This window comes from Blennius ocellaris (assembly GCF_963422515.1).
Source record: "Blennius ocellaris genome assembly, chromosome: 2".
NCBI lineage: Eukaryota > Metazoa > Chordata > Actinopteri > Blenniiformes > Blenniidae > Blennius > Blennius ocellaris.
The window spans coordinates 8243358-8269253 of record NC_137651.1 but is presented as its reverse complement, the minus strand read 5'-3'; the positions used below and the strand labels follow the sequence as shown (position 1 = coordinate 8269253).

Below are 25896 nucleotides of genomic sequence, written 5' to 3'. Positions count from 1 at the left end.
GTCAGGAGATCCGCCGCGACGGGAGTCCAGCGTGAGGATCGTGTCAGGTGCCGAGGGGCGGCGACGCTCGGTGCGAGCCGCCGCGTGCTGACGGTGACGGGAGCCGCCGACCTGCGGAGCGGCGACATGAGGGCCGCCTGGTTCCTCACCGCGAGCGCGTTGCTCTGCGCGCGGACAACCGCGCGACCTCCGCCGGTCCTGGAACCCGAGGTACCGCATGACGCCTTGTGGCGGGACGTGACGCTCATAAAGCGGCTGCAAAACCGGTTAAATCCGCAGCTTTATAAATTCTTAAGTACTGTGTAGCGCGTTAAATTATTTTTTTTTTCCATTTTCAGAATGGTTGAGGTTTTTTTTTGCGCAGCGGTTTTAAACTATTCGGGGTAACTTTTAAACATCTCTTGCGTTATTTACATCCGCGCCTTGCCTCGGTCTTGTTCAAGAGCACGTTTACATATAGCCAGAATGGGAATCGAACCAGCGACCTCCCTCCACCCACTAATCTCAGCCGCATCCAGTATGAATCCGTATGAATAAGTCAAAATACAACGCTGCCTTCACTGAAAACGAGTCCAAGAACTCGTGTTCAAAAAGCTTCTTCCAAACATTTGGTGCTTTAAAAAAACTGAACAAAAATCTTCCATATGCTTAGTTCTACTAACTTAAGCCTAATCTACTTGGTGTCTGCGTTTCATTTACGTTAGAAAAACAAAAGTGGCAAGTGTATTCACATTCTCAGGTGCTCAAACTATTTGAGGCTCTTTTGCCCAAATATGTTAAATTATTCACATGATTTAGACTATTTTGTTAAAGAATTGTTTTTTTTTTCTTTCCTCAAAGTTGTAGCAAAAGCTGACGTCTGTATTCTCAGCATGCAGTGTATTAAGGTCTCGGTGTACTGCGGTAAAATGCACATGTCAGTTGCAAAAAGAAACATTCAAGTCAACTTTAAAACCTGAAAAGCTTCACTCATCTTTGGGGTGTTTTTTTGTTTTTTTTCTGGATTTCTTCATCTGTGGTTTGGACAGCACCAGTTCAAGCTGCCAGCTGTGTCTTCTCACTCACCCACAGGCTTCACAGTCTCCTCCTCAAAGTCAGGAGGCCATATATCACCAGGCTGTTTCCTCACATAAAACCGTGGCTCCTGGCATTTTCACTGTCTGTAATGAGACAATGGAACAACTTCTCTTCTGTATTCTTATTTGCACAAGTGTTGTCTGTCATCCCTTCTATTTCGATTCCCATCCCAGCTTCATCACGTCTGTAATCATCGCTGTGCCTGCAGTTGTCTGAACATGCACCGAGCGACACACCAAGTACTGTGATGGGGAGATTTGAATTTTAAGCTGCAGTCAATTTCAGTTGCAAACATCTGTTTCTTACCCTGTTAGAGCATTCAAAAAAAAGAAGAATTTAAGTGTGCATTCTCAGAGCTGTACTTGCATGTGTACATGAAATCCTTCCAACTATAAATTTACAAACACCTGAGGGGGTTTCACTGTCTTATGGGTGGTCTGCATGCAAACACAAGAAGCTACAGATAGCTATATTGTAAAGGGAGATTTTCTCTACACTTTTACGAGGTATGCACCTCTGGGGATTCACCAGTCTTTTCTCATGAGAAATAAAACTAAAATCCACATTTTCGAAAGAATGCATCAAAATGGAAGGTGAACTGAATGCATAGAAATAAATTAGAAATAGACATTTTTTTTCTTCTTTTTGTAAGAGTTTGGTATTTCAAAAATATGTATTAATAAGCATGTTTGCTGTTGCAGGACTTTCTGGAGAAATATGGCTATCTCCATCAGGATCACCACATCCACAATGCAGTTGAAGTGCAGGAGGCCGTCCGGTATGTCGTTCACCTGTTAGAGCGCTCACTGAGAGCTGCACGGGGCCCCATTATCGTCAGGTCTGAAATATGGCACAATTCACTGGGATCGTCCCGAGTTTGCCGGGTGCATTGAGTGTGTCCCATCAGGGGGAAGGGTGAGCTCAGTGTGGGACGAGCCTGAGGGCTGAACCTCAGTGTGGGGCAGTAAAACACACCTATGCCTCTGCCCTGGGAAACCTCTCCTGAACCCTCTCTGAACCATCCAGGAATTCGAAGCACTGCACCCCGTGGGCCATCTACTGCGTGTCCTCGAACAGAACCCCACACGGGCCGACCGCGACGTCGTGTGACAAATCCTGTTACGTTCGGTAGAATAATGACCAGTCCCCCTTTTGTGTCGCTGTTTGAGTCTTTGGCGTCGCACCGAGTTGGTGGAATCACAATATCTCGGTGCAGGAAGAGCACTTGCATCCATGTCCTGTGTCCACAGTGAATTCCAGTGGCTGTCCCGGTTACCCGTCACAGGCGAGCTGGACGGCGCCACCCTGCGACAGATGGCGGAGCCTCGCTGTGGGGTGTCGGATGAAGGCAGCCAGCAGATCTGGGCTCAGAGAGTTCACGTCATCTTCACTGGAAACGGTCGGTTGGCCAACCGCACGAGGCGATCGGCTGCATCAGGTATTATGAGGGACGTGTGGTCAGCTTGACCTCCTCTTCAGGGATGCCGGTGTCACCCTGCCTTGCATGCTGGGGTGTGTTGTTTCCAATTGTTACCTGGGAGGGTCCACCTTTCTAGACCAAAGCACCGAATAGTGCCGAGGGTTGTAATTAAAGCTGATGGAGCACGCGTCGCCATAAATGAGCTTGAACTGCAATTACACAAGCGCACGTATCATTTACTGGGTCGAAACCTCAAAACCTTTTGATGTCCACAGCGTCTGCAATCAGAAACACCCTTCAGCCCTCCTTTTCAGTGTATAGAAGGATCGAAGAAATGTCTGAGATCGCCCAAACAAGAGCGCCAGTATCCCACCGAGCGAGTTTCCCTTTGAGCCACTTCCTTTAGAAATATAGTGTGTAGCCCCACATTTAGGCCAGCGCTATCATCGGCCTATTACCTAAAGGCTCTTGGCGAATAACAAAGGGTCTTTTTGATTTTTGCTGCAGTTCGCTGTTGTATACACAGAGCATAGAGGCACTCATTAGCGGCGGAGCTTTGCAGTCTGAAGGGGCTAAAGCGATTTAAAGTGTTTAAGGGTTGTTAGAAGTGCAGCTGGAAAGTTTTCTGCAGATTCCTTGAGCACAACAAACCGTTTCCCAGCTTTGGGGGCCACTTTACAAACGTTTCTGAAAGTGACTGAGGAGAGTGACGGTTGGTCTCCTGATGGAAAACATGTCGGAAAGAATGATGAATTCTTCTTCCTGAGGATTTACTCTTTCTGGGTGAAACTATATGACTGCAGGAGAAATGAGTGTTCGTGTTTATTTTAATGTCGGTCAGGTGGATTCATTCTTTTTAGCCAAAGCAGACGTCTGCAACCTTTATGACTAAAAGAGGCGTTTTCACGATTTTAAGCCAAAATAAGACTTGTCTGGAGCCACAAAATAATAATAACTAATAATCTGTAATAAAGAAAAAAGCATAAAAAGAAATTGCTACACAAGATCAGGTTGCATTAATGAAGTGTCATGGGTACAGTTTTGATCCCGTTTTTTTTTAACCCATTTTAGCTTATTTTGCTATTTAGCAGTTTTCAGCCACTGTGTTGAACAATTTTATTTATAAATACGAGCAGTTTGTGTTCTTTAGTTTTCTTTTGTCTTCCCTTTTCTTATTGTTTACTCCTATTTTTCATTCCTTGCTATATTTGAGGGTTCCACATGTTATATTATATTGGAGTGGAGGGCAATTATCTGTTTCTTTTTTTAAGAAAAGGAAGGCCCAGTCTCTCTTGTCCTGAAATCGGTGAAACTGAAAAGGGTTTAAAGACATTTTAAGTGAGATTATATGAGCAATGGAAGGTTCAGTGTCACTGCAGCTGCTACAGTAAAGACTAAATGTCTTATGTCACGTGTTGGTGTCCTTTCAAAACTCTCAGTGCGGCCATCTTCTTCCCATCTCGTTAATATTTGAGGAGCATCGTCGGTATAGTCTCTCTCTCTCTCTCTCTCGCTCGCTCGCTCGCTCTCTCTCACCTGCAGCCTCACGATGTGTGAAGCCTCTGCATTCCTGCCTGTCACTGACGAGGTTGGTTCATGTTCGGGGAATGCGGCGGCGGCCGATGTTTGCCGTTGCCTCTTCATGTCGGTACCTGACGTGCTCCTTAGGCTAAACACATCCACTACTGACTGACTGGATTACGTTGTTTGCCAAACTCGCCTTCGACCTCGGCGGCCACACGTCTTGCCGGTTGAGTGTGACACTCGTCTTCGCTGGGTGGCGCGTGAGAAGGCAACTCGGTCTCATTTACTGAAGAGTCAGACTTGCAGCATTATTTTCACACCCTCGGGTCAAACATCTTTCAGATGTGGCTTCATAATAAACCCATTTATATACGTCAACCTCAATGTGATCTGCTTTGTATTGTGCTGCTGTGTAACCGCTGTCTTCAGCAGACATCGCTATGCTTTGTTTTCCAGCAGCAGCAGATGTGTTTCTGCTTGTGGTTTGAAGAATGCTTATTAGAAGTTGTTTTTTGTTGTCGTTGTTTTTTTCATGTCTGTGTGATTCAGTCGGGACAAAACATGCATATAAGGATAAGTGATTACTCTGTGCGGGGCCTGCCTGTATTTGATGTGTAAATCTCCAGTTTTGTAAATACATTGTTTGGCTGAAGCTGTGGCTCCTTGACTGTACATTCAGATGCTGTTACAGAGGCGATGAAGGCCAAAACATGAACAGAAAGTTGGATGTCGGAGGGCATTTTTGGGGTGAGAACGTGACGTCCAGTCCTCGTCCTTGAGGGCCTTGATCCTACAAGTCTTATTGATTGTAATGAATCACTTGTTATCAAGGGTTCTACATCGTGGCACATGCACTCAACGCAGGAATGGTGCAGCAGAAGGACATCAGTACATTGTAGACACCGCTGGTGTGAGATATTTGAGCCCAAAAGAGAATGTTGGTCTTTTTTCTAGCTTAGTACAAGAGAAAAGTCATTTGTTGTGGCGGATACAGGAACCTGTGTACTTGACCTCATACTGAATGTAGCAAACGTTGTCTTGATCCCCAGATGTCCACAAATAACACTTCAAAATAAAAGTTTGACTATCTCAGCATCAGATCAACCAGACAGGTCTTGATGTTTTCACCGGGACAATCAGATTAAAGGACAGTTCCTACCAAACACCAATCACCACACTCAACACTGAAAATCACATCAGATTTGCAAAGAGCTTGATAAGGGACCAGTACAGTGACACAATGAATGACTTCTTGTTTGATTATGAGTGATGGGAGACTGCTTGTGTTTTCCTACTTTAGTCAACTGCCTTAATTGGGTTTTATAGTGCTTTTAATGGATTTAAGAGTGCTTTTAGTGGCTTCGAGAGTACTTTTAGTCAATTCTAGAGTGCTTTTATTGGAATTTATGCCTGATGTACAGATTGGATGAAATGATTAAAATGTTAAATACATCCTTCAAGGAACCAATATTACAGAAAATGCATAAATGCTCTACTTCATGAACATCTTATTAAACCTTCCCACACCAGCTGCTTAAGACTTGTCCTGTGTGACTGAAACGTCACCAATGGACTTTATACTACAGTGAACCGTTCTTTATAATAACATCTTACTGTGGACTTCACATCAGTTGAGTGAATTAAGTTAAAACCCGCCCCCAAACTTCATGACCTCCCTGTTTTATTTATCAATTGAATTTCACATGAAGCATTTGTTCTACTTTACATTCTTTTTAGCCAGCTCCTGACCTGTGAGGATCTCGGCCATACACAGCTCTCCTTGTTTGCAGGGATGCCGACCTTAACGGTCATAATAATTCTTAAAACAAACAAAATGGTTTCATCAGTATGCTTAACCATTTTTGTCTGCAGCTGGCAAACCTGTGACCCGGGCCAGCCATGAGTTCAACCTCATGTTTAAGCTGTTTGTCCTTGACAGGCGCCATCGGCGACAGTAATACTGAGATGAGTCAGACGGGCTGCCGGCTCTGTTCACCCTCTCAGCTGTGGTGCGATGTGATTTTGTTTAGTGGGAACACGTCTCTTCTCTCACAGCTTCCTGGAATATGAAGGCAGACCTTGACTTGTAGCGGAATCCGATTGTTAGGTCACGCTGATATCTACTGACACGGACTGACATCCGTCTGGCTTCATTCAAGATAGGCAACAACAGACCATTCATCGGAGTTTTACACAGTAATAGCAGTTTGCCAGTAGATTCATTCAAGAGGCAGTTTATCAAAACTTTAGCGGGGAACTACATGGATATTAAATCATTTTATAATGGGATCAATCATCTATTTTCTATTTGATTCGACTGCTGACACACTTCTTTTTGTTGACCCATGAAGAACTGGAGCATGAGGCGTACAAAACTCCCCCCGCGACAGATCATCTTGTTTCCATGATCCAGGGTTTATTCAAAAACCTGTCATCAATTACACTCAGCAGCCATAATATTATGACCAGATATTATGTAGTTCCTTTTTCACTCCCAAAATAGCCCTGAATGTTGAAGCTGATCCTGGCATAGACGCCACGCTTGGAAAGTATTTGGCGAGGCACTTGAAGAAGCCCCTCCATTATGGATTCTTCGCTTTTCTATTTATGGTCGTTTAGCGCTGGACCCAACTGTCGACTGCCAAAAAGTGATACATTTTGAATTTCTCTCAGGTTTTCTTTGGTGAGCTTTACAGACTTGTGTGTTTCCTTGTGTGTGTCACACAGCCTTTCTAACCTAAGCCTAACACCAGCAAACAAACCAAATCTCTCTGCACCTCCACAAACAATAACTGAGCTATCAGATGATCTGCCTCCCCCTAATGTTGGCGATAACCCGCCCCCGCTGCACCGCTGCTATAGAGTGGCATCATGTTAATTGCTTCCATAAGGGAAGTCTTGGAATGTCTTGTGTATCGAACTTCCTGGCTTCTCGGCCGTCCTCGGGGGACCTCTTACTCCGCAGCGGTCTGGGACAGAGAGAAGGCGCCGGAGCGCTGCTGTGAATGAGAATTCTATGTGTATTATGTGTTATTATGTTGAATAAATGCACTTCTGGGAATGAAAAATGGAGCCTGGGTGGGAAAAACGCTAATGTCTCTTACAGGTTTGTTTTGGGGTTTCTTTTGGTCATACTGAGAAGGTAATGAAATACCAAACCATGTAAACATCTGGCTTCTCGAGGACAGCAATACCAGACATACATTAGTGTAGCTTAATGTCTAAAATTTTAAATACTTAGGTATCTTATTTATGTTTCTCCCTTATTGTGTTGTTTGAGAACATGCTTGTACTCCCACTGTGGAATTGAAACGCTGAACAAAGTGTTTGTATAAGACTCGAGCCGCGGCTGAAGCACAACTTATTTTGTGTGTTTACTCACACAGAAACACACACATTGCCAAACCCACGTCTTGATGGCTCCAGATATCCAGATATTTGCCCGTCTCCAGGGTGCTGTTGAGGTCTCGCAGCAGTTCACAGTATGTAGTGCATACGGCTTGCGTATCGCTCCCATCGTCTCTGTGCGTTATTAACTGGAGTCTAAAGTAACATGGAATAAGTCAGGTTTCAATTCTCCAGCCTGGCTGCCTCGGTCAGAACAAAGCTGTATGATTGAGCAGTAATGTGTAATGCAGGCATGCCTGTCGACCTCCCACTCACATTCGGCCCATGTTAAAATATTTTGACAATGTAACTGCGCTTGATTTATATTGCCACTCTATAGTCATGCATCATTTCGGAAAGTATGTTTAAACACAAAAAGGCTGTGTTGATGCTCATCTACAGGGTGAAGTTATGGCAGATAAATCAGATATTCTAGGTTTAAAATGTAAAGTTTTACCTGCAGTCCTGGTTGCCCATTCATTCAAGAGCAACCAGAAGCATTTCTGGACACAATCTGGATCAGTACAAAGATTTATACTGCCAGTAAAATTAACCTGGCTGTATAAGACAAACTACTACTACACATATGTAAATTCACTATCAAGACTCATTATTCTACAAAAAAGAATCGCACAGAATGTTGGCTTCTGTGATCGCACCAATCCACTGTCCCTACAGTCAAAAACATTAAACATGTGTTCACCTTGTGGGGTTTAAAACCATTCAAACACTATATAAGACAACGAATAACTTCCTGCCGGGAAACATTCATAAATTGTTTCATGAAAGAGAAGAAGGATACAACTTGAGAGGAATTACAGTTTAAAAACTCAAAGCCTCAAAGCAGGGGTATTAAATTACGGAACAAAATAAATGTCATCAAATAAATCAAACCAATTACCAAACTTAATTGAGTGAAAATAAGATAAAAACACAAACACACACACACACACATTGACATATATGGAGTGTGCTCGCCCTAAAATTCTGCTTTACTCATTTGGATGTTTTTCTTTTTTTCATGTTCAAAATAAAAATGTAATTGATTCATTCAAAAGAAAAAGAAATTGATCGAAAATTTGTTTGCTTTCATTTTCATATGAATGCAAGCATCAACATTGCTGCCAATGTGTCGGTATTAGTTGATGCAACTTGAATATCAACAGTATAAACTTGTTGGCTCAGCTGGTACGATCCAAAGGTTGACGCTCAGTCCCGACGTCATGTCGTCGCGTGTCGTGGAATAACCTGAAGCCCATGTTCACTTGGTGCTGCGGGATCAGTTTGCATGTTCTGCCTGAGCTAATGTGGGAATGTGACACATCATGTGACACGTCATGTGATTATGAAGCAGCGAAATATCCAAGTAAAGCCCATCTTCCAATTCTAAAGTATTTATTGTTCATATTTCAGTTAAGTCCACATACATTATATGTGATTCAGCATTGTAATTCGGCTATTGAATGGAAAGAGTTGGTCTTTATGGTAATTTTGGTGGAAGTACAGACGATTGGACTCCACATGTGTCTTTAAACCCTCCGTCGGCTCTGTTCTCCCTGGACCTGAACAGTTAAAGTGATCGTCCAGACTCTGCAGCCGTTCAGATTATCTCATGATCGCCTCCTCAGACTCTTTGTCTGCTTGTCGTGGGCTGATTGACCAACAGCCTGTGTGTGTCTGCTCACACTGCCGCGCTGTAATCTTCCCTCCACACCGACAAATTGGGAGTCTTGTAATTCAAAGCGTGGCTGAATCTGATCCCTTGTTCCCCGTCGACCCCGAGCCTTATGTGAGATTTTGAAGTTTGCCACATGTGTAATTATACCGAAAGCAAAGAAACCGCAGACACGTGTTGAAGTAAATTGTTTAGTTGAGCGTGTGCTCCGAGTGCTTGTTAGTTTACCCAGCTGTAAGCTGACATTGTTAACATCCTGTCATTTCAGCCCAGGCTGCTCACTCAAAGAAGCTTAAATTCAAAACATGACGTCTGAACATGGAGATCTGCCATCTCCTGGTTTATAATTCAGGGGGTAAATAGACGGCTACATTAGCGGATGATATTAATAACTGCTTGAAGGAAGCTTCCAGTGTGTAAACACCAGACTGGAGTCAATATATACCCCAAACATGAAGTCATGGATTCCATGAAAGGTGAATTGGAAACAGAAAGGGGAAAAAAAAAATCATATAATGGAAGCAAATTATGGACATGGAACTTTACTGTTGACAGGAACTAAAAGCACAAGACCCAAATGATTGAGTCTCTAAAACGTTGTCCTCATGTCTTCTTTAAAAATGTAAATCATTGAATTTGTATTGAACTAAACTCTGGTTGCTGAGATGTGACGTGGACAAAACATGAAATACATGACGAGAAACACTTATGAGTATTATCAGTTCTCAAAACGATGCACTTTATGGCAGTTGTTTAATGTGGAGGGAGGGTGGTGGGGAATTGTTGTTTGAGCTCTATGAGGGGGGGGTTCATATCACACATTTGAACACCTCCACTTCGAAGACCCTACTGTTTTTTGGTTTGTTTTTTAGGTATTTACCACTGAATAGTGACAGGAAAAAAGAAAACTTAATTCAGTTAATAGAAGTCAGTAGAAGAACTGCTCTAATATTCCGAGATATTTGAATGAGTGTAGAAATGAGAGATTGTAGTCGTTCAATATGCAACGTTTAGCCTTCACTTCATCCAGGTCGGCCTCAACCTTCTCAATCTGGAGCTCATGTTCACGCTCAAGGAAAAACCTGATTAGATTTTGTGACAAAATGCCGGGGCGACCATACGTTTTCCCATTTTTCTAAATGTGAAGTCGCAGGGAGAAAAAAAAAACTCGCCAGACTATTTAGGACATGACGTAAATGTCTTCACTGCAAGTCGAGACAAACTGTGTTGACCGGAGAACATTCTAGTTGATAATAGTGTCAAATTCAACAAAGTAATGGCTGGAAATATTTTCATGAAATGTAATCCTTTTACCGTGAGTAATCTGGTGACTCGTCAGTTCAGCCTGTGGATGCATTGTTTGTGATGAAGATGAGGACTGTGATCTTCCTCTCTGATGTCTCATGTCCGTGTGTGTGTGTGTGTGTGTGTGCGTGCGCTCCCCAGCTGAGAAGTGGTACAAGCGCCACCTGACCTACCAGATAGTGAACTGGCCTCAGCACCTGTCTGCCGGCTCGATGCGGCTGGCGGTGCGCGCTGCCTTCCAGCTGTGGAGCAATGTGTCGGGTCTGGTCTTCCAGGAGGCCCCCGAGGGGCCCGCCGACATCCGGCTGGCCTTTTACGAGGGGGATCACAACGACGGGGCCAGCAACGCCTTTGACGGACCAGGTCAGGGCCCCCGCATATTCAATCTGTCTGATTTCTGTAAAAGTTTCAATTAACAGAGTGATTGAATAACTCTACACTAGTATCACTCATCACACCTGGATCATGTTTTATATTTGCTTTACTGCTGGCGCCACTTACAGTGAAGCGATCATACATTTTTTGAACTTTGATTTTTTTGACACATTCATAACACACACATTCATTTCACTTACACACTCACAACCGCACATCCAAGAAAACCTTTAAACTTCAGTTATGGGGAAATGAAAAATACAATTAGTGGACGCAAAGACCAGTAAAACTATTCTATGAGCATTTGTAGCATCTACTTACAAAAGCTTTTAGGGCTGCAACCCAGGAAGAGAATATGACACTGCTTAAAATGAAAGTCAACGGCAAGTCTAATGGAAACATTAAAACTGATGGACTGCGTGAGGTAAAGCAAAATTTCTAAATAATGTAACTGTTAATTGATTTTGCATCTATCATCTCTTTCTTCACGAGAACACTGTAACCCACAGGCTTTAAGTGCACATTAATAACAAATACTTTCTGGTAATTGAATGGTTTGCTTGTAGGGACTGTTAAAACAAATCTTAAATAAAGTGAAGAAATAAATGAAACTCGACTCAAAGTTGCACTTTGTTACAAGGTTTAACTAAGAAGAGAAGAATCAAAGCGATCATACTTTGTTGACCAGATACATGTTGGGACTTTGTTTCGGGAGTGAACCTGTCAGCTTTTCATCCTCAAGCTAGCTTCTCTGACCTCGAACGGATTAAATACATTAACTTCTCTCTTTGACACAAACTTGGAAGCTGTAAAAACACGTCAACCCTCAGTTTCATGAAGGTTGATTAGAGTTCCAGGTTTGTTGCCATTAAGGCTGTACTTGACGTTGAGTCAAATGTTTCCCCTGTCACCTTCAGGAGGAACTCTGGCTCACGCCTTCCTGCCCCGGCGAGGCGAAGCGCACTTCGACATGGCGGAGCGGTGGACGCTGAACGGACACAAGGGCCACAACCTGTTCATGGTGACGGCCCACGAGGTGGGACACACGCTGGGGCTGGAGCACTCGCCGGTGCGTCACGCCCTCATGTCGCCGTACTACAGGAAGCTGGGTCGCAGTCTGGTCCTGAGCTGGGACGACATCGTGGCAGTGCAGCAGCTTTACGGTGAGAAGACGCAATTTGAGGGACGTCGACCCACGAGCAGCTTTTTTACTACTTTTTCTGGGTTAAACTCTGAAAAAAAAAAAAAAAAATTGAAGCTTTGGAGGGCAGATGACAAATGCCTCAGCGTCTGGCCTCGGGAGGATCTGGGTCTAGATGGGACATGGAGCAGCAGATTGGAATAATATATGACTGGAGAGCAAAAGTAACTGCAGGGAATTGCTGATTGCTCTAAATTTGCATTTTGGTCGAGGAAACAGATTTAGGCTGGTCGCGTCATGCCTGTTGAACTGGGTGTCGTGGCAGCGAGCTGTAAACGGGCCAGAAGGCCACCAGCTGCAGGCGCACAGTGACAACATGAAGAGCAGCAAAGCCCGGGAGTGTTCAGGTGGCCGAGAACTCATAAAGTCACCACATTTTTACAGTCGAGAGCTTTTTAATAAGCAACAACAAGCAGAAAACAACTTTTTTTTTACCCCCAATAAAAATCTGCTGATAAATGATAAATGACATGATGGATGAAATGATGCTCGTCAAGGTCATATTATCCATAGACATTACGACTATACATAACAAAATACTACTTAAACTCCATGAGCCAGACGTCTGCGTTTTGGAGCCACACGATCCCAGGAGTTATCATAAAACCTAATCAGAATGAAAAACTATATGTACATTTAAATATTTATATTATATTTTCAATGAGATTCTATATCTTGGATGCAGAGAGTTTAAAAAAGAGCTAAAATAGTTGAAATGGTAAAAAAAAAAAAAAAAAAAACCCCAGTTTAAACACTTAAACCACTGGATTAGGTGAAATTGGAAAGAAAAATAGGCTAAAAGAGTTCTAACTCTACAGAAAAACGTAGATAAAGATTGGTTCATTAAATCCTTCAACCTCTATTTCCTCTTTTTGCATCATGAGAATTGTTATAGCAAAGTATGGAAAGATATCGATTGGTAAATGATAATCAGACGTTCCCAGCTTCAGATGCATTTTTCCCAACTTCCCAGTTATGACCGCAGCTTCAATCACAAGCTCAGTAAATCCAGGGTTTGACCAACAGTTTCTGGATTAGATGTGTGTGTGATGCAGCTCACAGGTATGAGCGTGAATTAAAACCCGCAGCAGCTTCATCTTGACTGAAGGAGCCGTTTCTCTGTCGTCTTCACAAACACAGGGGCAACATGTAATCTGCATCCCATGGCGCTGAGGCAACATCCTCGCTTTGTGTTTGGGTCGAGTCGATCTGCCTCTGCAGGCAGGAGGAGTCTGATTCTGGGAGCAGAGAGTTTAAACTCAGGGCAGCCGTCAAAATACCACGCCGGCCTGTTTTGAGAATTGTTATTATTATTATTATTATTGTTGTTGTTGTTCAGGGTGTCGGTGCTGCGGACGGTGTTTACCCGGCCGGCGTTGTCAGCTCTGTTGTGATAGATTACTGGTGTGGGAGCATCACATCTGACTGTGTGCATGACAAGAGGTGTTAATAGCTTCTGTTTACCGAGAGCGTGTCGTCACTCCCGGCATGCGGCGAGGCAGGTTTCCACATGTGGCGCTTCGCACACCTTCTGAACCGATCCCACTGAGTTGCACAACTGAGTTGCTCTCTTTGTCCCCAATGGATGTTCTTATAGTCTTGTGCTTGAACTGAGGCCAAGTGTTGGACCGAAGCTGAACCCCTGCTAAATATGAGCCACCACAGCGTGCGCCACTGGGCGGTTCACCATCACAGAGGAAATCCAGACACACACACACACACACTGACACACTGACATCGACGTGTGACTTAGAGGCATGGACTGTTTGGGCTGATGGAGAAGAACCACAGTGACTGGAGGAACAGCACGCAGGGGGATCATGCAAACTGCACTCACCAAACACTTTGGTTGAACAACGTCTTGCTGTGAGGTGAAGGAATGTTTGCACGGCTGCAGGACAGCCTCACGCTCCTTTTACATGATTCCACTCTGAACTTGAACCTCCGCTCAAGCACAAGGTTTCAGGCAGGTTTAATCCAGACGCCTCCCTATCTGAGGAGTCTCATCTGCTCTGCCTCTGGAAATTGTTTTTTTTTTTTTCCTTTTTCTCTCAGCCTCTTCATGTTTGCATGCCTCTCTTATTCACTGGATTTTATATATAAAGCAGCCTCAAAACAGCCCTTATCATTTATGTCAGCTTAGTACCTGTGGCATTTAGTGCCACTTTGAGTTATAATTCTACCATATATTGAATCAACTGCTACTAATGAGCAGAAATTAGAGCAGATAATTAGTTTCTAAGCAGTCCTCCAGAAGGACGGTCTCAGGAGTCTATTCTCCTTTGTCTTTGCGAGGAGTCGAGTCTGCCTGTTGTTATTGCTTCACCAGGATTCCTCAGTTGGCTCCCAGGTGGAGTTTAACTGAGCAGCCGCCTGCTTATCAACCTGATTTCTACCCGCCGGCTGTAATTTCTTATAGCCAGACTGCAGCTGCTCCCACGTAAATGTCAGGGCCGCTCCAGAGACGGACGCAGACAAGAACAGCAACTGACAGGACTGCTGAAGCACTGCATCTGCTCGCAGATACAAGCTCCGGGCAAGAGGGCGTGTGTGTGCGTGTGTGTGTGTGTGTGTGTGTGTGTGTGTGTGTGTGTGTGTGTGTGTGTGTGTGTGTGTGTGTGTGTGTGTGTGTGTCTGAACAGTTCCCAGCGTTTGCATTGTCCTGATAGGAAGCACATGCTGCGAGGCAGATTGAAGATGTCAGTCTCCACGAATCCTGACCTCCGATCGCTCACATGAAACGTGAAGGTGGCGCTTGTGCAGAGCGAGTGTGTCATGGTGGTTCAGCAAACTTTCAGCAATTGAAAATGGATTGAATGAATCTACGTGGACCCAAAGTAGATGGTCAGTGTTTGTGGGAAACACTCAGTAAAATACTTAAAAGATCCAGGTTAAGGTTCTTCATTACTTGCTTTTAATGCATTTCTCTCATTTCTTTTAAAACTTATATATTTTTTTCTTTATATAGCACTGTGAATTGCCTTGTTTGTTTGAATTGTGCTCCATATATAACTTTGCATTTCACAAGATCAAGTCTTTAAAGGAGCACTAAGTCAAATATGAGTACATTATTGCATTAGGTGGCTGCCGTGCGTCAGTGTAGCGCCTCGTTTGTCTAAAATCCAGCTCTATTTCTATTTCCAGCCTGTTCATCATGTTTTGTGTTTCAAAATGTTCCTGTATTAGCAATTAATAAGATCCATCACCGTTCTTCACATCACCAATAACAAAGATCACAATATGGACTGTCTGACTTATGCCTCACAACTATTATTTCGTTGGAAACAGAATATTATTGATACTTTTTATATTTCTACCAAACCTACTCTCACATTTTCACCAGTGGAAAAGGTTGGACTTGAATTTGAACATGGTAAAATCTCTTCACGGTGGCTTTTCTATCTTTAAGTGAAGTCAGACAACCAACACTTATCTCACAGTGCTGCTCCCACGCACGCACACACACAGTGTGTATGTGTGTGTGTGTGTTTATCCTGCAGTCTTCCTCCTGTTCTTGGGTGTGCTGATTTTATCCACCTCCTGCACAAATGTTTGTTCAGCTCCTTGCAAACTAAATGGCTGTAATCATACCGTCGGTGCTGTCATTTACTGGCGTTTCGCCGGTTTTGATGACATGTGCGAGCAGAGCGGGACAATAACTGGACTCTAGATTGTGTGGTTCACAAAATAATAAAAAAAACTTTGCTGAAGGGTTTCATTGTGACCAAAAAAAGCCTTGTGTTTATGTCTTGTGCGCTATTCGTTAACGTTCACCAAGGCACATGTCGTTTTTAGAAGCGCTCTCCACCGTTCTGTCTGCTTTTGTCCCCATGTTGTTCTTTTAGAAAATAACTCTTGGATAAGAAATCATCTCAACATAGCTCAGTTGTGTCCAAAAGAAAACGATCTATATCTGTCACACTCATTCTGAAAGTCTTTCATTTGCTTTTGTCCAGGTAAGCCGTTAGGAGAGCGCCCCGTGAGGCTGCCAGGTGAGGTTTTACACGCCGCGCTGCAGGAGTGGGAGTTGACCGAGCTGCAGAGCAGAGACGAGACGCCGGGGCAGCCGCTCTACTGCCGCGGCGTCTTTGACGCCATCACTATAGGTGAGCTCCAAACATGAAGCACGAAAGAGTGGCAGAATGAAAACTCTTTAACAAACCTACGTGTGTGTGTTTCCAGACCAGAATGCCACGGTGCTGGTGTTTCGGGGCAGTGTGTACTGGACGGTGTCGGCTGCCGGCAGCGTGTCCGGCCCGCTGCTCCTCCGGCAGCGCTGGCCCGGCCTCCCTCCAGCCATCGAAGCTGCCGCCTTCTCACCACTCGACTCCAAGTGGTATTTTTTCAAAGGTCCTGCTTCACTGAGCTTCATCGCACTTCCTTTTAAAGACATTCCCGAACTCGTCCCCCACAAACTTCACGTATCTGTTCGAAAGGGTTTAGGGAGCCTATTTTGGAGGTTTAATGAGGAAAGAGCTATTTAAAGACTCTCAAGCTTCAGCTGTAATTTCTCTCTCCGTCCCAATGACTAATGAGCTGCGTGAAATCACAAACCTTTCATTTCTCTTATCAGCCAATGCAAAACACTTTGATATAAAATGCTGTTTCCCCTGCTGAGACACTGATGCTGCATAAATGATTCCCTGCCATGTTTCTTTTTAGATAAGTAGAGTTGCAGCATATTGACTGAGAAAATATTTTACCATCCTTAGAGCGGCAAATGTCTGCTGAAGATTCCTATTGGGTTGTTATTAAAGCCTTTTTTTTTTTTTTTTTACATTTTCAACCCTCTGATTCCAAAACGCTGGGGCGGTGGTTCAAATGTAAATATAACGTAGTGCAATAATTTGGAAATTGGACATTTCACTATTTCATGGAAAAGATGAAAAGGAAGTGAAACAAAATCAAAAACAACAGTTTTGACAATAATGGGATGGATTGGCAACACAGGTCAGTAACATGAGTGATGTGTGACGCAATGCTTCTAGAAATCGTGCGACAAGTTAAGAAACGTTCCGATATAAAATTGCAAAAATCTTACCAGCGATAGCGATTTACCTTCAAAAGTGAATCTGTAGGAGATAAGCCCCTGGAAGCTTGTGATTGTTAAAAACAAAAAAAAAAAAAAAAAAACGAGAAAGAAAATCGAGAAGCACGAATGTTGTCTCTGCGGCAAAAACCTTTAGTTGTTCTGAGGCAAAAAAGAAAACTGATCTGTGGACAGACGAATCAAAGCCTGAAGTTGCTTTTGGAAACAAATGGCCTCTTTTCACTGGAGCCCCAGCCCCCCCCCACCTCACCACTTTAGCCACGTGCCCCTTCCCCCTCTCGCTCGTTGTTCTTAAAACCTGTGGTGATTTGAAACACAGGCGTTGAATGAACCCGTCTCTCCTCCTCGTGTCATCCAGGGAAGAGGGTCTGGCGCTACGCGGGCGTCTCGTTGGACGCCGGCTTCCCCAGGAAGAGCAGCGACATGGGACTGCCGCATCACCCCGACTGTGCCTTCCACTACGCCCCGTTGGGTCACATGGTCATCTTCAAGGGCTCCCGCTACTCCGTGCTGGACCTCAAGACCCTGCGCCAGGTCCCCTACTACCCCCGCAAGCTGACGGACTGGACCGGCGTGCCGCAGGGCACCAACGGAGCGCTGACCCGTCCGGACGGACGCCTCTACCTGTTCAGAGAGCAGCGGTTCTGGAGGTTCGACCCGGTGAAGGTTCGGGTCACCAGAGAGGGCCAGTGGGCCAGAGACCTGAGCTGGGCTGGCTGCAGCGGCGCTCGGCAGAGCAACAGCATCCTCTGACCAGCAGGGGGAGCTGTGAGCCCGCCGAGTGGATTGTTTGTCAGGCTTTAAGCGGCTTGTTTCTGTGAAGCTGGTGTGTTGAGAACATCTGCAGGAGGAGACGAGCAACACAGGTGCTAAACATTCCCCCGGACAAACTCACCTTGAGCTTCTATGTTGTAAAAGGATTCAATAGAAACTTTGTGAAGCACACGCACAATTTTCTTTTTTTTTCTTTTTTTTTGATAGTCTGTGAATGTGTATTACTTCAGATACTGTATGCAGGTAATCAAGTTATTCTTTTCTTTTCAATACTACTAAATCTAAAGAAACACACATGTTCATGATGTGTTAAGAACAAAGCTCTTTTATGACTTTATTCATCCATCCTTCAATACACTGGTCATTTCACACACTGGACGTCACGTTCGATGCTTCCTGACTGAACATATTCCAGTAAATCCCATTTACAGTAAACGATTAAACACTGGATTCTCAGAGCTGCCTTGCTCGAACACAGAGCCCGCAAAAAACAAAAACAACAAAACTTAAGTGTTTCCTGCTGTTTGGTATCATTATTATTATTATTTCCTTTGGAAAGTGTATTAACTTATGCATTGAAGCAGCAGCGACGATCATTAGTAACGTGTAAAGAAGTTGACAACCATCTGTTGGAGTGATTAATGACGGGCTTGTTAAGTTTTCACTTCAGTTAATTGTCTGCTGAGCCCTCAGATTACAGACGCATGACAGCCATGGTTTTTCTGAGGTCTCAGGATATATTAGTGGTGAATCTCACAAAAAAAAAAAAAATACTGTAGCTGGTCCGGCAATTTGGCCACCCATGTGCACGTCGCTAAAAACACAAGACTTTTACAAAATAAATCCTGCTTTCAGAGCTGTACCAGACACTACAGCCTGTAAAAATCAACCTTCTAAATCACAATCAATCGGTAGGATCTTCAGAATACCATCACACTGACTCACCTGGCCCAACGAGCTGAGCGCCGCTACAACAAGAGACTCTTGAAGTTACTTTCGTTCCACTGAGCTACATTTTAACACGACAGCTGCACGAATCATTAGCCGAAACTAAATAAAATTAAAAGTCCTTCAGACATTCAACACTGTTCTCTGCACCGTCTCACTTCACCCTGGTTTGTCTTGTCGACAGTTCTTGTTTCCTCACATTGTGGAAATTCATGTGACATCCCACCACAGGGGATTTGGGAGCGGGACGTGGAAAGTGTCGCCTGCTGCACTACTTTGGTTTCCTTCGAATTCCACAGCGATGCTCAACAGTCGCCTCCTGCAGAACTCCAGCCCTCTTTCAGAGCTTTGAGTTTGACGGGTCAGCGTGGTCACCGCGATGGCCGCCGCAGGTTGATCCCGAGACGATCAGATGAAGAACTCGTCGAGCGGCTCCTCGGCGTTGGTCCGAGCCAACGGCAGCTCAGCAGTAGTCCTGCTCTCTGTGCTGGAGGGACCTTGTCCTGCTGCCACAGTCCTGCTGCTGCACTTCCCCCTGGCTGTGTCTGCGCCGCCAGTAGGGTTTCCCCACTTCCCAGAGGAACCCTGGAGGAGCGTGTAAGTCCGCGGCAGACATTCACTCAGCTCCCTGGCGAGTTCCTCGGCGGCTGACGCCCCAACGGCTGCGGGCCTCTCCGGGCGAAGGCTCGCGAGAAGGTCCACCGAAGAGGAGCGGGTGATGGTTTTGACCGCCGTGTCCGGTCGGGGCGGGACGGCCGCTCCCGTGTCCACGTTGGTCTCGGCCTCCTCCTCCTCCTCCAGGAGGAGGCGTGAGAGGGAGCGGGCGACGGAGGGGCGCAGAGGAGAGTCGGGGTGGTTGGAGGTGGAGAGCGGAGCGGGGCTGCTGCGCTGGGACGAGTAGCAGGAGCTGCCGGGCGGAGTGCTGCAGCAGCTCCCCGAGCCCAGACTCTCCGCTCCCACGTGGAGCTTCTCCGGGACGGGGTCGCTGCGCGGCCTGAGGTCTGGGGGGCAAACACACGAAAATAAAAAAACAAAACCCGCCAGACTGTAAGCTGTGTCGAGTCATGGGCCATAAATAATTTGGTCCCTCCCACGTCGGCGTTCCTGTCCTCACCTTGCCTGTGCGTCGACCACGGTGGGGGGGTGGTGAAGCCGCAGGGCGACAGGCTGTGGCCCTGCACCGGGCTCCGGAGCTGGACTCCTCGGGGGGAGACGCTCGGGCAGGTCAGGGGGAAGGCGCAGGTCAGAGGTCGCTGAGGCAGAGCCGGGGTTTTCACCTGCGCCCGCAGAAGGACGGGAGGGGGGCGGGATTATGATCGGAGTTCAGAGCTTTACTTAAGCAACTTGACAGCATTAACATACACGCATATGGGACATATGGCTGCTCTGACAGCTCTGAACTCATTCTGCAACAAACACAAGCCACACGTCTGCTCGAATCCAATGTCACGAAGGACCAAAGATGCGTAAATAGCATTTTCGCTCTTTAATGCACTAATCCGGTTCTTTCGAAGACTTTTTTGAGGAACACGTCACAGAGATAATCAATTCTGAATGAATTGATTAATGAAAGTTCGAAGTCACTGTCACAAAAACTAACCAGATTGTTGGAAAAATAATATGCGCAATACTTTAAATAGCTTGTGTTATTTAAAATGTCTCATTGGTATGCCTGGAGTCATGTTGCTGTGAGACACTGGCTGAGTTGTCAACACTGTTTGCTTAAAAATTAAAAGTCTTTAAATGGCTCTTAAAACATATTGTCTTTTTCCTCATGAACAGATAATTCTCACCAAAGAGGAAGAAGAGTACAACAATACAATTAACTTCACTTTATCAACACAAAGTTCCTGTTGTGTAAAGTTACATTCATTGTGACTTTTAATTCATCAGTTAAAGTTTTATTATTCGCGCCACAACAACTGACAAACTTGTGAATAAACAGACGACTGCAATTCACTGATTTATTCCAAGTTATTGCCATTTTGTTAAACACATAAAACAGGAAGGTGTTTTATCTGACGAATAGATGTTTTTACCACCAAATCAAAGCGATTGTTCGACACAGAACTCCTGCCAAGTCTTCTGTTTGCCAAATCCTGTCAATAGCAAGAAAAACAAAGCTGTGGCTCTCTGACTGCGAGGTAATTGAAGGTTTGCTGTGACAGCGCCGCTGGGAGATGACAAACTTTAAAATGTAGTCCTGCATAAATCAAACACAAGCGTCTCCTCTCTCATCTTCTTGCATAAATCAATCAATTGTGAGATTGACAAAAAAAAAAAAAAAGGCATTTTGGTGAAAGGATAAATACAAAGAGATTTAACGTTGCACTTACCTGGAAGAGAACTTTGTTTCCATCCAGGTCTTCTGTCTGCCAGCGTGAATTGCTGATGGGGGTACAGGGGTTCGGCAGTAATGGAACCAGCTGGCCGATTTCGTCCACGCCGAACTGCAGCACGGCGGAGCTGCACGGCTCCACCCGAACCCCTGGAGACAGCTGCTTCAACGCCAGCTGGAGGCAGAGTCCAGGCTCTGGGCCAGGAGGAAGGAGAGCAGCAACAGGCCAAGGACGAGAATGTTTAAGAGCATTTTGGATGAACGCCAATGAATGAATGGACGAACATCCAATCATCAAACCCTTTCCACACGTTTCTGCCTGAAGATAATGAGATCATTGATCTTCAAAATGTACATCACGTAATATCTTGGATTTTAAAGCCAATTTCCTGATTTTTCCTAGCTGGTACATCCAGAATCTTCTCTGTCCTCAGTGCAATCAAAACAAGAAGGCTGTTGCTCGGCTAATCCCCCGCCGGAGGGCTTTATATTTTCTCACAAAGCCAGCTCTAAGGCAGCACACTTGGTACACTAGAGGGTGTTCCATGGGTCCTAGTAGATAATTATGTAGAATCTGAAAGGTCTTCTTCATAAGCTATGTCAAAATACGTCTCCAGAGCCCAAAAGGTGTTTTTATGCACTTAGTGACCCTGTGACCTGATATGCAAATTAGGTCATGGTCACCATGGTGCCCCTTCTCCCCAGGTGGAGTATCCATGTGTGAAGTTTGGTGACTGTGGGCCCAGGAACTGCTGAGAAATGAGGAGAAATGTTTATATGAAAATACATGTATTGTGCAACCATGACGAGCAAACTTCAGACCCTACCAATCTTCAAGGTCAAGGTCAGGTCACTTGGTGTACTGGAGGTTATCCCTGGAGTGTGTATCATGTGTGTATACAATTTCAGAGCCCTAGCTCAAAAACCTAGGCCTCCAGAGCCCAAAATGTGTTTTTAAGCACTTCGTGACCCTGTGACCTACTTAATATGCAAATTAGGTCAAGGTCACCATAGTATCCCTTCCCCCTCTGAGATGTATCCACATGTGAAGTTTGGTCACTGTGGGCCCAGGGGTTGCCGAGATATAGGTAGAAACGTTCGAACGGACGTACGTACGGATGTACGTACGGAGACTGTTTCAAGATCCCCCTTCGGGGCCTATCAGCCACGGCGGGGGATAACAATGTCGTATTGAAGAGTAACCATACTTGATTCTGGATTTCTTAAAATTCAAAAGCAAACGCAAGATTGAACCCGTGATTTTGAAGTCTCACCAGAATGTAGCGTGAACCAGCAGAAACCCGCCTTCTGTTCCTCCGCCTGCCGCTGAAGCACGGTCTCGTAGAGCCGCACGCTGTCCTCGTAGTTGTCGTAGCCGCTGTACAGCGTCACGCGCAGGATCTCTCCCCCGCAGTGCACCGGCCTCACCCCCCACACCGGCATTCCCGCGCCCAGACTGTAGAAGTCCCTGCTGGGCAGCAGGTAGGGCCTGAGCAGGGCGCCAGACGGCGAGCTGCCGGCGGCGATGTGAATCCCTCCGGTCCTGCTGCCGCAGCTCTCGGTGTGGTGGTACTGCCACGGAGGGTGCTGGAAGAAGTCCAGCACTTTGAGGATTCGCTCCTCCCCGTAGGCCTCGTGGAGAAAGAAAGTGATGGCCACAGACGGGTAGCCTGGAAGTTTTTGGCACAGATTCATTCCCGATCAACTCGGAGTGAAAACAGATACGACTGCAGCAGGAACTCGTACTGGGATGACATGTTTACGGCAGTTCAAGTACACAATTTGTTTTCTGTAAACACGGCTTGACTTCATACACATATACAAGAAAACGCAGATTATCAACACTTGACAGAGAAATACTGGCAACGTTAGTCACCGTAAGACAAACTAGCGTGAATGCGCACCACCCAGTATAGGCCCTTGTTCATTTACCTGCCACAGGACAGGCGCGCTTGTAACTTCTGAACGGGGAGGCGCGCTCCGACACGTGGAAGATGCGGAGGCTTGGGCAGAGCCAGCGCAGCAGGCGATCCAGGGTGTGTTGTAACAGCAGCGAGTCTCCAGGGTTCGCAAGCAGATGCAAGTTGATCGGCAGGGGCTGCTGCTGCCTCACCCGCCTCGTCACAAGCTCAACTGCAGCAGCAAGACAAGTTGTTCCGAGACGTTTCACACGCAAAAGTGCAAAAGACCATAAAAATCGGCTTACCTCGCACTACATCAAAAACACAGTTTGAGAATGGACTCTGATTTGTGTTTAAAGTCCAGCCGGCTTAAGTAGCAACTCGAGTTTCACTTTGTTCAAAATCAAAAAAAAATTTGCACTTATGAGAACTTAAGAAAAGCAATTTGTTCTGGATGAATGTTGATATGGAATCTCCACAAAATCAACTATTTTGGATGGTTATTTTCAATTTGTATAGATTTTTTTTATTTTTTTATAAGCAGGCTTGTTGAAAAGAATATTGTGCTTCATGGAGAGAGAGAAAAATACTCTGAATGAATAATGAAATTGTTCTCGTTCATGTTTCCATATTAAGAGTTCATCATTATTTGGTGGCATGGTCTTGAGCACTCCAGAGCAGACAGTAAGGCATGACATATCACACCCATACAATACGTTCACAAAAAGTCAGATGGACTCTCTTATGGATTTTCCCTTCAATCCATCAAGTCAAGCCGGACATCCGTAAGAGATGATGTACATTAAAAAAAAAAAAAAAGCAATGGTGAACATCATATTCTAATATTTCATGTTAAATTGGCTCCAGGATGATATTCCTGTGTACAAATTAAGTAACTGCTATGTCTAACTTTACACTGTGAATATTAGTAACTTTATTAATGTGTAGGATGGAAATGATAACTTTTATACTTCATCTCCAAAACAAGAAATTCAGCAACAAGAGGACAAAACAGGTCAAGTATATGAAGACACAATTTTGTGAAACCATACAACCTCACTGAAGACTGAACATATAACCCCAAAGCCACATCTGGCACGATGCATCTCCCAAGTTGTAGAGTTAGCTTGGATGTGCCCTTTTTTTTTTTCGAGATCACCCTACCATATATATGTAAAATAGGGCAAAAATGGAAATGATTTGAAAAAAAGTTTAAAAAAAAAAAAAAGTAAACAAATGACACTGGGCTGGAACAAAGTGGATCAATTCCATAGCTGATCCGTGAAACAATACTCACTGGCAGATGAGGACATCCTGCTGCAATCGGACCTGAAAAGCCCACCACACAAAACACAAATCACATGGATGATCGTTGTCATGGAGGAAAGACAAAAATCTGTCTCCATCTTGCGGTCGCTGGTTTGGAAAGCTGCCCTTCTTCTCCCGCGGTCGCCATGACAACACACTATCTGTTGTTAGCGAGCGCGAGCGTAAAACGCCAATTATGAGAAAACGCCAGAAACGGTCAAAACGAGCGAGTGAAACAATAACAATACACACACACTAAACGGGCAACTCCTTTACACCACAGCTCCGCTCTTGACGTGACATGCCAGCTCCTTCTGTTCACTGACTCTCTGGAGCAAAATTAACTTCCATTGTGGCTGAAAAGCGAAGTTGGCTAGCTGGGGTTAGCAGAGGAGCTATCCGGAGCTTCAAAACTCACTCGGCTGTTTCGGCTCCCGAATCCACGCTTTCAAGGTTTTCATACTCGACTCTTCTCCGCAGCATCGTCTCCCGCAAACACACTTTTCACATGGGGCGAAGTGTTGCGGGCGGAAAGTTTGAGCGCATTTTGAAGCGGTCCGCAGTGGCAAGCATCCTCCTGTTTGATTTCTTTCCCCAAGACGGGACTCTTACTGGGACGATGACGTCACTGGACAACCGTACACCGTTATGTAAAAAAAAAAAGAAAGAAAAGAAAGAAAAAAAAAAAGTTTTGGTTAAAAGTTAACGCAAAAAAAAGAAGAAAAAACAACAACAAAAGCATGCCTCTTTTTTTCAGAGAGTAATTATAGGCAGCTAGTGGACAAACTGAACTGTGGGCGAAAGGGAGCAGCCCTAAATCTAAAGTCGCCTATAATAACAGAGAGCAGATGGCGTGCGCCTCACAGCGCGAGGAGACAAAGGAGACGCTCCAGACGGCTCGTGACGGATTGAAAAGTGCAGCGGGCGACGCGTGGAGGGGAGACTCTCCTCTAAACTCCCCTAAAGCCCAAACTGTTTGTTAAGACCTCGTTAAGCGCATTAGGTTCGCGGACAGCCAGTTTGGGCGTCAAGTAACAATTATAACGTTCTCTCATCAAATATGAGGATTTCTATTGAACTGCATTTAATTTAACTGCAATTTCCGTAACACGCATTCAGTTTTACTGCATTGATTTTGAAATCTTAACAAATTGAGCATGGAAATATGTTCAAAACACATTTCTTAAGCAAACAAGGCATTTAAGGAAGATACATCCAGCCATTAAAGACAATCCCAGTTGACCTCATTCAGGGCAGGTGACATATTCAGGGACCATGGATAGGTCACAAATCCACCAAAGGGGAAAACACAGACAGACAATCCCACGTGTTTACAGGTAATTTAGACCAATAGAATAACTAATTCTATTTAAATCATTCCCATGGTGGAATTCCTTGCCCTGCTTTGATCCATCCTATATCTTGTGGTGGGCCTACACACTTTGAGCAATTCAGAGAGCTGATGGGGGGTGGGGGACCTGCTTACTGTGGGATTTTAACCTGCAAGCTTCTGATACTATAAATCCACCACTGCACCTGGGTTAACTCCACACACTTGCTAACCCATAGCCACAGGGAGAACATGCAAGCTCTGCACAAAGATGTGACACTGG

At 45.0% G+C, this 25896-nt stretch overlaps 2 protein-coding genes across 2 annotated transcripts; one reads left to right on the top strand and one right to left on the bottom strand.

The window, feature by feature from the left end:
* Window positions 1-79: 79 nt before the first annotated feature.
* Window positions 80-18108, top strand: mmp28 (matrix metallopeptidase 28). Its single transcript, XM_080512004.1, has 8 exons — window positions 80-210; window positions 1779-1855; window positions 2328-2515; window positions 10530-10751; window positions 11681-11926; window positions 15921-16070; window positions 16147-16314; window positions 17373-18108. Exons 1-8 carry the CDS (start codon window positions 127-129, stop codon window positions 17765-17767), a joined length of 1530 nt encoding a protein of 509 aa, XP_080368130.1. The 5' UTR covers window positions 80-126; the 3' UTR covers window positions 17768-18108.
* On the bottom strand, window positions 18103-24866 carry fam124b (family with sequence similarity 124B). The gene is made up of 7 exons (XM_080511991.1): window positions 24702-24866; window positions 24273-24304; window positions 23007-23207; window positions 22349-22744; window positions 21073-21269; window positions 19851-20013; window positions 18103-19737 (listed from the first exon to the last, which is right to left on the bottom strand). Exons 1-7 carry the CDS (start codon window positions 24764-24766, stop codon window positions 19145-19147), a joined length of 1647 nt encoding a protein of 548 aa, XP_080368117.1. The 5' UTR covers window positions 24767-24866; the 3' UTR covers window positions 18103-19144.
* Between the last annotated feature and the right edge of the window lie 1030 nt (window positions 24867-25896).

What these genes read in the sequence shown, in the direction of transcription:
- mmp28 (XM_080512004.1), top strand. Translation starts at nt 127, where the DNA reads ATGAGGGCCGCCTGGTTCCTCACCGCGAGCGCGTTGCTCTGCGCGCGG. An exon ending in GAAGTGCAGGAGGCCGTCCG is followed by an intron (nt 1,856 to 2,327) that starts GTATGTCGTTCA and finishes CTGTGTCCACAG; the next exon opens with TGAATTCCAGTGGCTGTCCC. An exon ending in CTTTGACGCCATCACTATAG is followed by an intron (nt 16,071 to 16,146) that starts GTGAGCTCCAAA and finishes GTGTGTTTCCAG; the next exon opens with ACCAGAATGCCACGGTGCTG.
- fam124b (XM_080511991.1), bottom strand. Translation starts at nt 24,766, where the DNA reads ATGCTGCGGAGAAGAGTCGAGTATGAAAACCTTGAAAGCGTGGATTCG. An exon ending in TCGGGAGCCGAAACAGCCGA is followed by an intron (nt 24,305 to 24,701) that starts GTGAGTTTTGAA and finishes TGGGCTTTTCAG; the next exon opens with GTCCGATTGCAGCAGGATGT. An exon ending in CAGGATGTCCTCATCTGCCA is followed by an intron (nt 23,208 to 24,272) that starts GTGAGTATTGTT and finishes TTGCTGCTGCAG; the next exon opens with TTGAGCTTGTGACGAGGCGG.